Here is a 13809-nt window from a genome sequence, read left to right as displayed (position 1 = left end):
ATGGGGAGGTGAAGGTAGTCGTAGTGCGTTGTAAAGAAAGTGTGGGAGGCTGGTGTGCAGCCTGGAGAGAAAAGAAGGCCTGATCGGCCTGGGCCTCCTCTTTAAAGTGGAGGTTTTTCAGAATCACGCTAAAAACTTATATTAATGTGGTCTTGCTCAGAATTATACTTAATTAATGATGATTTTCAAGCATTTTTTTTCTCTTTACTTACCCTTTACATCCTGTGATTCGTTTTTATTTTCTAGTTTGCTGGATGTGTTGTAAACCCTGGAACTTTTCATTTAATTGTCTTAAAGAAGTTTTCAGAATAACAATGGAAGATTCAACAATGCATCTTTTGTCACCATTAATAGCAGGGATTAGTCCCTTGGAACTATACTGAAAATAACATGGTTTTCATGAACCTCTTGTAGCATGTTTCCTGAATGATTTTTCTTGTGCAGGAGGGGGTGGTTGTAAGAGAAAGGAAAAGGAATGATGATAGACATATAATGTATTGAAATTACACATTGCCTTGTTGATTTAAATGACTTATATTCATGCTGGTCATTTTTGTGCTTTTGTTTTAAGGTATTGCTATCAGAGAGTCAGCAAAAGTAGTTGACCAGGCCCAAAGGAGAGTACTGAGGGGAGTTGATGACCTTGACTTTTTCATAGGAGATGAAGCCATAGATAAACCTACGTATGCTACGAAGGTAAAATTGAAACAAAAGCTTGCTTATTTCAAGTGTGGAGTTGATTCTTGACTGCATTAATGGAAGGAGCCATAGAGCGATTGATGCAAAATGGTAGATAATCTGCCAATTTTGGGGGGAATTTTTTCTATAATTATTTTTGAAAATATGTACATTTCATCTCAGAAATAGCACTAATGGTAAAATAATGAAGCAGTACTCTGCATGTTATCCCACTTGTGTGGTTAGTTTAAAACTGACCATTTCAATAATAAATATAAGTAAAAAGAAACTTATTTTATTTGAAAAAACACACTAGATATAATTGTTTTTCACGAGATGGATCTATCTATAAGCTTTTAGTATTTCTAGTAGATACATTTTTCTTTGTTTCATAGGCTTGCTTATAACTTTAGAGGGGAAGGTGCCTTAGAGGTCATCTAGTTCAGTCTTCTCTTTTTACAGATGAGGAAACTGAGGCTTAGAGAGGTTAAGTGACTTCTACAAGATTCTCCCTCACTTTCTGGTCTAGATAAACTGATTTGAATATATAAATCATTTGTATTCAGGACTTTCCCCACCACATCATATTACATCTCTGTACAGTTGAATTATAGTAGCATCTTCTGGAAGGCTTCTTTGCTGATATAGTAACACATCCTTACTTTTAATATGTGTATAAATAATTCATCATTCTTATGCTTTGAAGAAATATCATGTGTATATGCTTATGCCTTAGTTTAACAACCAAAATTGCCTCTCAGGAAAATCTTATATTTGTTTCAAAGCTTTCCTCTATAAACTATTGGTACCTACTGAAATTTTGCTGGAAAACGTTCCACTCTCTCCTTCCCCTTCTCCTGTAGGCTTCTTACCAGGAATGAAGTAGATAGTATTTTATGTATTCATGCTCTTCGACTTGAAGTTTGATCAATTTGCTTATTGAGTTGGGTAATCATTGCAAGGTGACAGGAGTATTGGAGGTTTGAAAAGGACTGCAAGTGATCTTAACTCTACTTCTAGTCATTACTTTACCTACATCCCTATACATATTTTAGTAACTTCAGATAAGGAAGCCTCTCTTGCCAAAACATTTCAATGACAAATAGCTCTTCTACTCTAGAATTTCCATGTGATACCTAAATACTCTCCTGATCCCATTTTTTTTCCTTTTTGACAATGTCAAATCCTTGCTGCTTCCTAATGTTGTTTTTGTAGTCTGTGATATATGCGATTCTGTAAAACTTATTCTGCCTAATTCCTTTTGATTGAGCCTTCAGGAATCAAGCCTTTTTGAATAGGGTTCAAAATGAACTACTTTATTTGAAATTCTATTATATGACCGTGCTACAGTGGGAAACTAGGATATTTTGATCAACATCTATTCATTATCATTTTATGTATTTGAGGTTATTTTTAAACACTGCCTTTATTCTATTTCTCTCTGGGATCAGTAATTCTTTTGCATTTTTCATAAGCTTTATCTTGTAGTCCTTTAATGTTATTTATTTCTGTGTGTTTCATCTTGAAGTTTCTAGTATCTCATTCAGATTACGGGTCCTGGAAAAGTGTAAATAAAATGCCGGACAAGTATTTAGTGTCGTGGATTATTTTTCTATTTATTATTACTTATCTATTTATCTTATATACTTATATGTTCTCTCTCCTATTAGTAAATAAACTCCTTGAAGTCAGGGACTGTTTTTGTATATTTGTTTTTGCATTTCTTTGTTTCCTTAGTAGTTAATACATGATAAGTGCTTAATAAATGCTTGTTGATTATTTAATGGTATGTATTCTAGTCTTTATAAAGCCTGGTATCATTCTTGGTTTTTTTAAAACAGTAGCAGTAATATTAGGAGGCAGAAATAGCACTTGTATTTTAACCAGGAATGTTACATTACTTTTACCACATGTATATGTGTTTATATAAAGCTGTGTATATAGTTTGAGGGCATATGATTAATGACTCTTGTAAATGAATCTGTCATAGCCACATTAGGACCAGTAACCATTTTATTATGTTGTGTACTGTACATGTCAAGTGTAAGACAGCTAGGTGACAGAGTGGATAGAATGCTGGGCTTGGAATCAGGAAGATCTGAATTCAAACACGGACTCAAACACTTACTAGTTGTGTGACCCTGGACAAGTCACCTAACTCTCTGTTTTCCTCAGTTTACAGATGAGGAAAATGAGACTCTTAAAGTAAAGTAAGGATAATAATATCACCTACCTCCCAGAGTTGTTGTGAGAATCAAATGGGATAATTGTAAAGCACTTAGCACAGTGCCTGGTACACAGTTAAGTGCTGATGTAACTGTTAGTTATTACTATATTATTTAACATTTACTATTATCTTTTTGTGTCATGCTTTGGAATTCTCATTAATTATTAACCCAGATTTGTAGGGTTTTTGGTTTGTTTTCCTTTATCCTAAGTGAATTACCTTGAATTTCCCTCTTAAAAATCATTCTATTTATCCTCTTACTACTAATGTTTGTCCAAATAATTTTCAATTCTAATCTTATCTCAAAGGTTCTAAACCACTTCATTTAGTTTGGTATCATTTGCAGTGATCTCCGTCACACATAATTGGTTAAAATATTAGTAATATGGGAACCTAAGACCATTCCCTGTGGAACATTCCTTAATCTACATTCTTCTTGCCTTTACCAACTCATATTAAACTATTGAAACTTGTTTGAGTAAAACTTTCCAACCAAATGTTTACTCATCTAATGTTATTAAGCCATCATGTTTTCTTAGTTTGTTGATACTGAAAGTTATTATGAATGAATTTAAAGTACTATTTAGCAAAAAGGGCAGCTAGGTGGTACAGTGGATAGAGTGCTGGGTCTGGAGTTGAGAAGACTCATCTTTGTGAGTTCAAATGTGACCTGAGACACTTAGTAGCTGTGTGACGCTGGGAAAATCACTTAATCCTGTTTGCCTTAATTTCCTCATCTATAAAATGAGCTGGAGAAGGAAATGGCAAACTACTCCAATATCTTTTGGGAAGAAAAGCCCAAAGAGGGTCATGAAGTGTCGGACATGGCTGAAAATGACTAAATGGCAAGAAAATTTTAACAAGATATACTTTTAGCAATGGAAACAAAATAGTGATCTGTTTTTGTTCCTGCTTGACCCAAAGCTGTCTTACTCTCATTTAACTTCCCCTGATAACTTCATGTCAAGTTTCATGATTTAGCTTAGGGGTTGGGAACCTGTGGCCTTGAGGTCACATGTAGCCCTCTGGGTCCTCAAGTGTGGCCCTTCAGCTAACTCCAGACTTCTCAGAATAAATCCCCTTAATAAAAGGTTTTGTTCTTCAAAACTTGGACTCGGTCAAAAGGTCATACCCAAGGACCTAGAAGGCCACAAGTGACCTTGAGACTGCAGGTTCCTTCCCCCTCCCTGATGTAGCTCCTTTGATGCTCAACATATGGGCTACTTGTCTTTTGTGTATTGCTTGAGGTTATTTAGCTGAAGAACTATGTTCCCCAAGGTATTGACTTTGGAGTTTGAAGAGTATTAGGAGGACAGATTACATGTGCAAATTTTGATTTTTGTTGGGAGAGATTTCACTATTTCTAAGACTTGGTTTACCACAGTATAACATAGGCTTATGTTTGTTCTGACCTTAATTAACATCAGCTTCTACATTTGGTTCAGAATAGAGTAATTCTTTTTAAGGAATATGTAAGTAAATAACTGACCCCCAAAGTATGGATTATCCTGAAATTTTGTTGTGTAACCTTAATTACAGAAAGGTAACTTATCTTGCTTTCTTGTTTGTTTTAGTCTAATTATGGAAATAAAGTTTCTTTGGACATTTTTCAGAGATGATAAAGATAGCTTGAGGAGACCTTGATTAGTTCTTTCTTATAGATAATTCATATATATTCTACTATAATGTTATAATACTTGTTTTTGCAAAGGTTACCAATCTTGCTTGTGGGTCTCTTGCAAAGACAGTTTATTTATAGGAGTCAAGGAAAGGAAATTTCTAAGGCAGTGCCATTATTGGTATTATGTTCTAGGTTCATGTGTATGGTAAGGGAAGGGATGCTTTTTTCTTTCATTAAAATGATAAGACCTAGTCTTTCTTAATTAGTTTACAAATTAGTCTTCAGGAGGAGCATCCATGAAACATTAAAAGATTATGCAGAAAAGTGCACGGGGAAGTTCAGAAGTATGTACAGTCAAATAGTGCAGCTAGGTGGTGTAGTGGATAGAGCACCAGTGCAGGTGTCAGGAGGACCTGAGTTCAAATCTCACCTCAGACACTTGACACTCACTAGCTGTGTGACCTTGAGCAACTCACTTGACTCCAGTTGCCTCATCCTGGGTCATGTCTAGTCATCCTGATGAATATCTGGACACTGGATTCAGATGGCTCTGGAGGAGAAGTGAGGCTGGTGACCTACACAGCCCTCCCTCACTCAGAACAAAGTCAAGTGCAAGCCGTGTCATTATTTCTCTGATGGCATGGTCTTCTTTGAGAATGAAGGATGAACACACACACAATCAAATAGGGTATTGTTATAACAACCCTGTTAAATTTACTTAGAAAAAACTAAAGCTGTACATGATAGAGACTTACACATAATTCTCCTTTTCTGTTCTTTGTATAAGAAAATGTTTATATTTGTTGATATTTTAATTCATGGTAATAATGAAAAAGAAAATTAAAAAACAATCAGTGTAATGAGAAGTTTTAAAAAAACACTTGGAGAGACCTCAGAGATCTTCTAGTCAATTCAGCTTAACAAGCATTTATGAAGTGCCTACTATGTACCAAGAACTTGTTTTGGAGAATCAAAAACAGGCAAAACAGCTTCTGATCTCAAGGAACTTATATTCTATGGGGAAGAAAACTTATATATAGATAAATAAGTTTAAAATATGTCCAAAGTAATCTTGGCATTAGGGGAGAGCATCTGAGGAAGGAGGTAGTCATAAAAAGCCTAAGAAATGACATGATCTGAGTCTTGAAGGGAGCTGGGCATTTTCAGAGGGAGCATTTTAGACATGTGCAAAGGCAAGGAGGTTCAAGAGAGAATTTCATAAATAAGAAACAAAAAATAGGCTAGTTTGGCAGGAATATAAAGTGGATGAGGGGTGGAGCCAAGGTGGCAGAGTACAAAGACACATATACTCTAGCACTTCCCCCACAGCCCACAAAATACCTATAAAAAAATGACTCTCTCAAAAAATTCTAAAGTAGCAGAAGGCACAGGATGACAGAGTGAAAGAATTTCCAGCCAAAAGTAACCTGGAAGGCCGACAGGAAAGGTCTGTCCCACAGGACACTGATCAGAGTGGAGCTCAGCCCTGGCTGCATGCCATGGGGAGGAACAGGACTAGTACAGGCCTCCAGGGCAGAATCCCTAGCAGGGAGGGTCCCAGATCCTTCTACCCACAAACGACAAAGAAAGCTTCAAAGGTCACTGTGGGAAGGCTTTCCCAGCTGAGTGAGAGGGGAGTGGGGTCCCCCCAGCACTGGCCCCAGGTGGTGGCAGAGGCGGCAGCAGCAGGCAGCTGGCGGCTACAGTGGCTGCAGAAGCAGCCTGAGTCCTTTGTCCCAGCAGCTCTGCTTAAAGCCTCTGGGGGAATTGAGCAGGGAAATTGAGCAGGGGGTCTGAACCTCAGCCCTGAGTGGCGGCTCTGCCCCCGCCTAAAGGTCCTGGGGAAATTGAGCAACTGACCTGAATCTTAGTCCTGAGCATGGTCCTGGGGGGAGGAAAAGCACTAGGACCCTTCCCTTGACAAAGGATTCAGAAGTCAAGTAACTGGCTGGGAAAATGCCCAAAAAAGGGGAAAAAAATACGACCATGGAAGGTTATTTTCTTGGCGAACAGGTATCTCCTTCCATCCTTTCCGATGAGGAAGAATAATGCATACTGTCGGAGGAAGAATAATGCATACTGTCGGAGGAAGTACAATGCATACTGTTGGAGGAAGTCAAGATTTCTGCCTCCAGTACCTCCAAAATGAATATGAAATGGGCTCAGGCCCTAGAAGAGCTTGAAAAGGAGGTCAGGAACTTGCTAAAGGAGAACCAAAAATATGCTGAGGAAAAGGACACCTTTAAAAATAGGCTGACTCAATTGGAAAAAGAGGTCCAAAAGCCAATGAGGAGAAGAAGGCTTTAAAAAGCAGAATTAGCCAAATGGAAAAGGAGGTTCAAATGCTCACTGAACAAAATAGTTGTTTAAAAATGAGAGTGGAGTTCAGGGAAGCTAATGACTATACAGTAAACCAGGGAGTTACAAAACAAAACCAAAAGATTGAAAAAATAGAAGATAATGTGAAACATCTCATTGGAAAAACAACTGACCTGGAAAATAGATCCAGGAGAGACAATTTTAAAATTATGGGACTACCTGAAAGCCATGATCAAAAAAAGAGCCTAGACATTATCTCCCATGAAATTATCAAGGAAAACTGTCCTGATGTTATAGAATCAGACGGCAAAATAAATATTGAAAGAATCCACCAATCACCTCCTGAAAGAGACCCAAAAAGAGAAACTCCTAGGAATATTGTGGCCAAATTTCAGCGTTCCCAGATCAAGGAGAAAATATTGCAAGCAGCTAAAAAGAAAGAATTTGACTATTGTGGAAATACAATCAGGATAACACAGGATCTGGCAGCTTCTACATTAAGGGATCGAAGAGCTTGCAATAGGTTATTCCAGAAGTCAAAGGAACTGGGATTAAAACCAAGAATCACCTACCCAGCAAAACTGAGTATAATACTTCAAGAGAAAAAAATAGTCATTCAGTGATGTAGAGGACTTCCAAAGCATTCATGATGAAAAGACCAGAACTGAGTAGAAAATCTGACTTTCAAACACAAGAATCAAGAGAAGCATGAAAAGGTAAACAGGAAAGAGAAATCATAAAGGACTTTCTAAAGCAGAATTGTTTACATTTCCTACATGGAAAGATAATATTTGTAACTCTTGAGACTTTTCTCAGTATTTGGGTAGGTGGAAGGATTATATACACACACACACACACACACACACACACACACACACACATACACACACACACACACATACACACACACACACATACACACACACTCACATATATAGACAGAGCGTACAGATTGAGTTGAATCAGAAGAGATGATATCCATAAAAATATAAAATAAAATTAAGAGGTGAGAGAAGAAAATATTGGGAGGAGAAAGGGAGAAATAGAATGAGGCAGACTATCATTCATAAAAGAGATAAGAAAAATCTTTTTCAATGGAGGAGAAAAGGGAGGAGGTGAGAGGGGTAGAGTGAAGCTATGGCTTATGGCTTACATGTGGCTTAAGGAGGGAATAACATGCTCACTAAATTTGGTATGAAATCTTTCTTACACTAGAGGAAGGTAGGGGAGAAGGGGACAAGTGGGGTGAGGGGGATGATAGAAGGGAGGGCAAATGGGAGAAGGGAGTAACTAGAATTAAACACTTTTGGAAAGAGACATGGTCAAATGAGAGAATAGAAAAAAAAAGGTGGACAGGGTAGGATGGAGGGCAATAGTTAGTCTTATACAACATGACTATTATGGAAGTCTTTTGCAAAACGACACATATATAGCCTGTATTGAATTGTTTGCTTTCTCAGTGCGGATGGGTGGGAGGGAGGAAGGGAGAGAAGTTGGAATTCAAAGTATTAGAAACGAATGTTGAGAATTGTTATTGCATATAACTGGGAAATAAGAAATACAGGTAATGGGGTATAGAAATCCATTTTACCCTTCAAGAAAAGAGAGAAGATAGGGATAAAGGAAGGGTGGGGTATGGTAGAAGGGAGGGCACATTGAGGGAAGGGGTAATCAGAATGCAAGGTTTTAGGGGGTGGGGAAGGGGAGAGATGGGGAGAAAAATTGGAACTCAAAATTTTGTGGAAATGAATGTTGAAATCTAAAAATAAAGAAATAAAGCTATTAAAAAAAAGTCAGAATAAATGAATGAATCTTAAAACAGAAAAGTGCATGAGGAGAAATAATGTGAAATAATTTTGGAAAAATAGGTTGAAACTATATTAGGAAGGACCTTAAATGACTAATGAAGAAATTTTTATTTTATTCTAAAAATGAGAGGTGGTGAAGGTTGAGTTGAGTCTATGTGAGTGAAGAGAAGGGGATGGATATGGAAAAATTTATGAAGAACAGGATTTGGGTAGTAGGTTGGGTGGTGGTAGGAAGGAAGAGATAATGAAGAGGTTACTCAGGTTCTGAACCTGGGTGTTTGGGTCATTCCCTCAACAGAAATAGGGACTTTAGAAAAAGGTGTTGGTATTTTGGGGGAAGATGAGTTATATTCTTGTAGGTGTCTTTTTAATATGTTATTTCAACCTTATGTTCTATTATCTAATGTGCCATTATAGTTCTTAGCCAGTCCAGTTAGCTAGCAAACATTTGAGTGTCACCATTATATGAGAGAGATCTACTAAGTGTCATAAGGATATTTAGATTCAGTTCCTCTTACCTTTGAGGACTTTATTTGAGGTTGTAGGTAGAATTAGCTTCACAGACTTAAATATTGACTAAACATGAAGAAATGGCAGATTTTCTTTAATGATTAATGCAGTAGTCTCTTGTTAACCATAGTGTATAAGATAAAAATGCTACTTATTACTGGGAGGATGAGGAAGAACATAGAGGTGGGTAGAATAAGTCTGTTTATATAGCTGAATTATTTTTGGTAGCTTTTACATATTCTCATGTAAATTTAACTCCCACAAGATAGACATTTTTTAATAAACAACTTTTTATGCTATTAATTATTGTTAGGCAGTTGTTCAATGGTATGAACTAAACTTTTTCATATTTTTGCTTCATCTTCCATTAGTGGCCTATAAGACATGGTATAATTGAAGATTGGGATCTCATGGAAAGATTCATGGAACAAGTGATTTTTAAATATCTTCGAGCTGAACCTGAAGATCATTATTTTTTAATGGTGAGCATTTTGAAATAAGAGAAATGAAATATTTTTTATGAATGCTAAATTGTACACATTTAAAAAATGACGACATCCTTTAGAGAAATTTTAAGGACATGTTAAACTCCTTCTAAGGATGGGAATGACAGGAATTTTTTCTGTTTTTATAGTAGAGAAAGCTGAGGCAAGATATCATTTTTACATTTTCTTAAAGCTCAAAAAAAAGTGATTATCTTTGTTTTTACATTATCTTGATTTCTAAGTATATTCCTTCCCTACTCCTAAAATTATCCCTTTTTACATTTAGACCTATTCCTTTTAATAAAACTTTCCCATGTTATTACAAGGAATCATTGGTTTATTTAGAAATTTGCTTATTTTTAAATACTTTCTGTCAGGTTTTCTATTACCTGGAACCCCTCTTAACTAATAGAGGTTTATACTTTCTCTAATTTGCACATTTTCCTCAAACCCATCAAATTTTCTGTATTATTACATTTTGTACATTTTGCACTTTATTTTTCATAATACTTGTGAAAGTTCCTTGATGCCCCTATGTGTTTGCCTGTGCAGACCTCTTATTTATTAGGACTTTTTTTAGACCCTCTATTGTTATGTGGTACAAAATCTCCTCTTTTATCTTTTCCATGGTAGATTGTATGGAAAGTTCTAGGAAGGGTCTTGCAGTGTCTTTTTATACAGGGAGGTGCACACAGGGGTGGGGAACCTGTAGCTGCAAGGCCACATGTGGCCCTTTTAGGTCCTTGGGTGCCACCCTTTGACTGAATCCAAATTTCACAGAACAAATCCTTATATTAAGGGAATTTGTTCTGTGAAATTTGGATTTAGTTGAAAGTCCCTGTACCTGCAATTACATTATATTGAAATATATTGGCAGAAGGGCCTGAGACATCTTCTTGGACTGTGCATAGTTAAAAAAAGATCTTTATTTTATTTGGTCTTATTGGGTAAAAGATTTATGAAGCAGTTCTTTGTCTCTTTTATACTCTTTGAAACTAGTCCTGATGAGCAGACAGTGCTTTATATGCAAGCTGCTAATGAATGTCAGGAAGTTTATTAAGACATTGTAGTTTCTTTGTAGCAGTCTCACAGGCTGGCATCCTTATGTTAGGTGTTCCTCACCTTTGGAGATGCTTTCTGAATTCATCATGCCTGAGCCAACACTGAAAGGAAAGTTGTCATCATGTTCCCTTTCAGAAGGCTCTTTTGATTTTTTGAAATGAGTGAGATTCTTAATAATCATTTCTCTGTTAGAATTGGCAATCCACTTTATACTTGTTAGGATAAGCATTGTCTTAACTGCTGAGTTGTAGTTTTTCTCAATTTTTACTTTCCTACTGTATTTTCCCCAGAAAATTTCAGAGGAGAGATTTTATTGAATAACACCTAAAATCTCATTTTTAATGATTTATTTGCAATTATAATTCTATTTATTTCAGTAATTAGAACTGAATACATTATTATATACTTGAAAATAGTTGTTTAAGAAAATACCTTTTATTCAGAATATGCAGTTTGTTAAGATACTACTTTTGCTTAAGCAAAATAAAACATTACAGAGAAATGAGAGAATTTTAATTTGATAATAGAAGATCTAGCTATCATATATAAAATTACATATTACAGTGGAATATCTTTTTGAGTATAAAATTAACTTCATAATGAAAAATGTGCCTAGGTTATAGTTTATGTAGCAGGATTCAGATATTTAAAATAAGACATGATCATAAAACCAGCGAGTTAGAGCTAGACTGGATTTATAATCCATCTAGATTCATTTATTTCTGTATATGAGAAGACTGAGATCCAGAGAGGGCAAGTGATCTGGCCAGAGATATTAAGTAGTCAAGTTAGAATCTGAACCCAAGTCTTCTGACTCAGAGTCTAACTCTATCTTTAATATATTACTGTATTTTTTCCATGTAGCTACATTGTCAAATATTTGAAGTTTGAGTTTTTAATTTTTATTTTCTGTCAGAATTTATGACATTATTATTCTCTAGCTTTAAAATGTTATTTGTAGTGATATTGTCATGACTAATAAATCTTTATACTTATTGTTACTTTCAGTGATTTTTCTGTAAGGATAATTTGATTTTTAAGCTTTCTTTTTGCAGTACAAAGATTAAACTACGTACCCACTATGTACCAAGTACTTACTCTGATTTTTGGTCCAAAATCTTATATTTTATTCTCTTAGAACCATGATATATATACATAATAGAGAGAAAGAGGTGGTAGAAAGTTTGCTTTTATTTGTTCTTTTAGTTCCTATTTAGTTGTTCTTTTGTTCCTATCCCATCATGTATGGTTATAAAATCAAAATATATAAGATTTGGAAGGAACCTCAGTCCTATCAGTATCTGAACCTATACTACATATCTGAGAAGGGGTCATCCAGCCTTTGTTGAAGATTTTCTGTGAGGTCGAACCCTGTACCTTCCGAGTATCTTCACTTCTTTCGTTAGATATCAGAAATACTCTGATTGTTCCTTACATTGATCTAAAAGGTATCTCTCTGCAACTTCTGCCCAGTGCAGTTAGTTTTCCCTCTGTTGCCAAGCAGAACTAAGTCTAAGGGCCATTCTTCTGCTTGAAAGAACTTCGGAAGACAAAACAAAACAAACCTGTTTGATAGTTTCTGAAGTCTTTTCTAGGCTAAGCATCTTGAGTTCTGCCAGCTGATCCTCATTTGACATGAGGTGGAGACCCTTCAACCTTCTGGCCACTTCCTGCCACATGCTCTTTAGCTTTTTATTCCTTCATAAAATATGAGGCTTAGAATATTAGGGTACAGTGTGGAACACTCACCTCCCTATTTCTGGACACTATGCCATGTCAAATGGTTGACTCTTTTAGAGCCTTCAGCTCACTAAAAGCCATAGATATTTTTCGAGTAAAGTGCATACGCCTCACTTTCCTGTAACAGTGAAATGTTGTTTTGTTTTTTTTTGAACCTAAGGGTAAGACTTAAATCTGTCCAGGTTTGGTGATTTCTTCTTTCCATCTGCTGCTATCTGCATCGAAGCTGGAAGCCCCACAGAACCACTGAGTTTCAGAGCTGTTGTTACACTTGTCAAATAGTTGTACCTGGGATATTATAGTAGAACCTACTCTTGAAGTTGCACAGGCTGATTTGTGCGGTTTTTTTCCTGCCACTTCATAGATTCCTGGCTTTTTTTCCTTCTTATTTCTCCGTTTGTTCATATCACTTCTCTTTTGCTGCTTATATGAATGCTGAACAGCAGAAGCAAGAACAGGAAAAAAGTAGCATAATCATTGTTGTTGAAGTTTGTTGGGGAAGTGCCTGAAACCATAACAGGGGCACCAATAAAAATTTGGGGTCATTTGTGGATTCTGGTTATTATTGTTGTCCCTTTTTCCCATTATTATTCTCACAATTATGTCCATCTGACTTTTTTTGGAGGGGTAGGGGAAGGTGTAGACTTGAGATTTCATAGATACAGAGTGAGAAAACTCCCTCAGTAAGTGTAGATTAGTAAGTGTTGGCCAATTTAGGGAGCTACCTGAGGGCACTGGGCAGTTACTTATCCAGAGTTACATAGTGTCAGAGGCAGGACTGGAATTCTCAGGCAAGAAGTATTCCATACCTTATGCTACTGCTCTGAGAGGTTTTATTAGTATTAACTTCCAAAAGCAGTATTAAATAAGTTTTATAACCTCTGTTTTGTCTTTGCCTTTGTGAGCATTGCTCATAAATTCTATTCCATTGCTGAATTTCTGTCTGTTACCCATTCCATTCATTCATTTCAGTCTATAAATAGTTCTCTAATATTACTAAGTCAACAATGCAGGAATCAAGAGTTATGAACAACGTAGGGAGAGAGAAGAAAAATCTGAGAGAAGAGGCTAGAGCTGCAAGTTTTAAGATGTTTTGTGGTGGAAACAAATTATATGCTATGATAACCTGGCCTCCTACTCACAAGATTTGGCTGTGGTCTGTAGCCCCCTCTTCTTGGCTAGTCTGAAGCTTCCTGATGACCTGACTGTAGGCTGGGGGAAATTTTTATTTAGGCATCTAAACTTGAAGAGTGATACTGGGAAGTAGAAGATACAAAGCTATTGGAAGAACATGTAATTTGACATTGATTTTGAACTCTAAAAGAGCCAAGAGACTTAGGAAAAATTTAATTTTAGCTA

General features: G+C 36.2%; 1 protein-coding gene across 7 annotated transcripts in view; it reads left to right on the top strand.

Moving 5' to 3' along the window:
- The window catches only part of ACTR3B (actin related protein 3B), a 206612-nt gene that overhangs the window by 129419 nt on the left and 63384 nt on the right, over nucleotides 1-13809 (top strand). For all 7 annotated transcript variants that reach the window (XM_072652143.1, XM_072652142.1, XM_072652144.1 and 4 more), the window contains 2 exons: nucleotides 572-696; nucleotides 9535-9645. In XM_072652143.1, the coding sequence (XP_072508244.1) occupies nucleotides 572-696; nucleotides 9535-9645 (236 nt within the window). The remainder of the gene's footprint in view (nucleotides 1-571; nucleotides 697-9534; nucleotides 9646-13809) is intronic.

The sequence above is a fragment of the Notamacropus eugenii genome, chromosome 3 (genome assembly GCF_028372415.1).
Source record: "Notamacropus eugenii isolate mMacEug1 chromosome 3, mMacEug1.pri_v2, whole genome shotgun sequence".
Taxonomy (NCBI): Eukaryota; Metazoa; Chordata; class Mammalia; order Diprotodontia; family Macropodidae; genus Notamacropus; species Notamacropus eugenii.
Note: the sequence above shows the minus strand (reverse complement) of the source record. Positions and strands in the feature narration are given on the sequence as shown.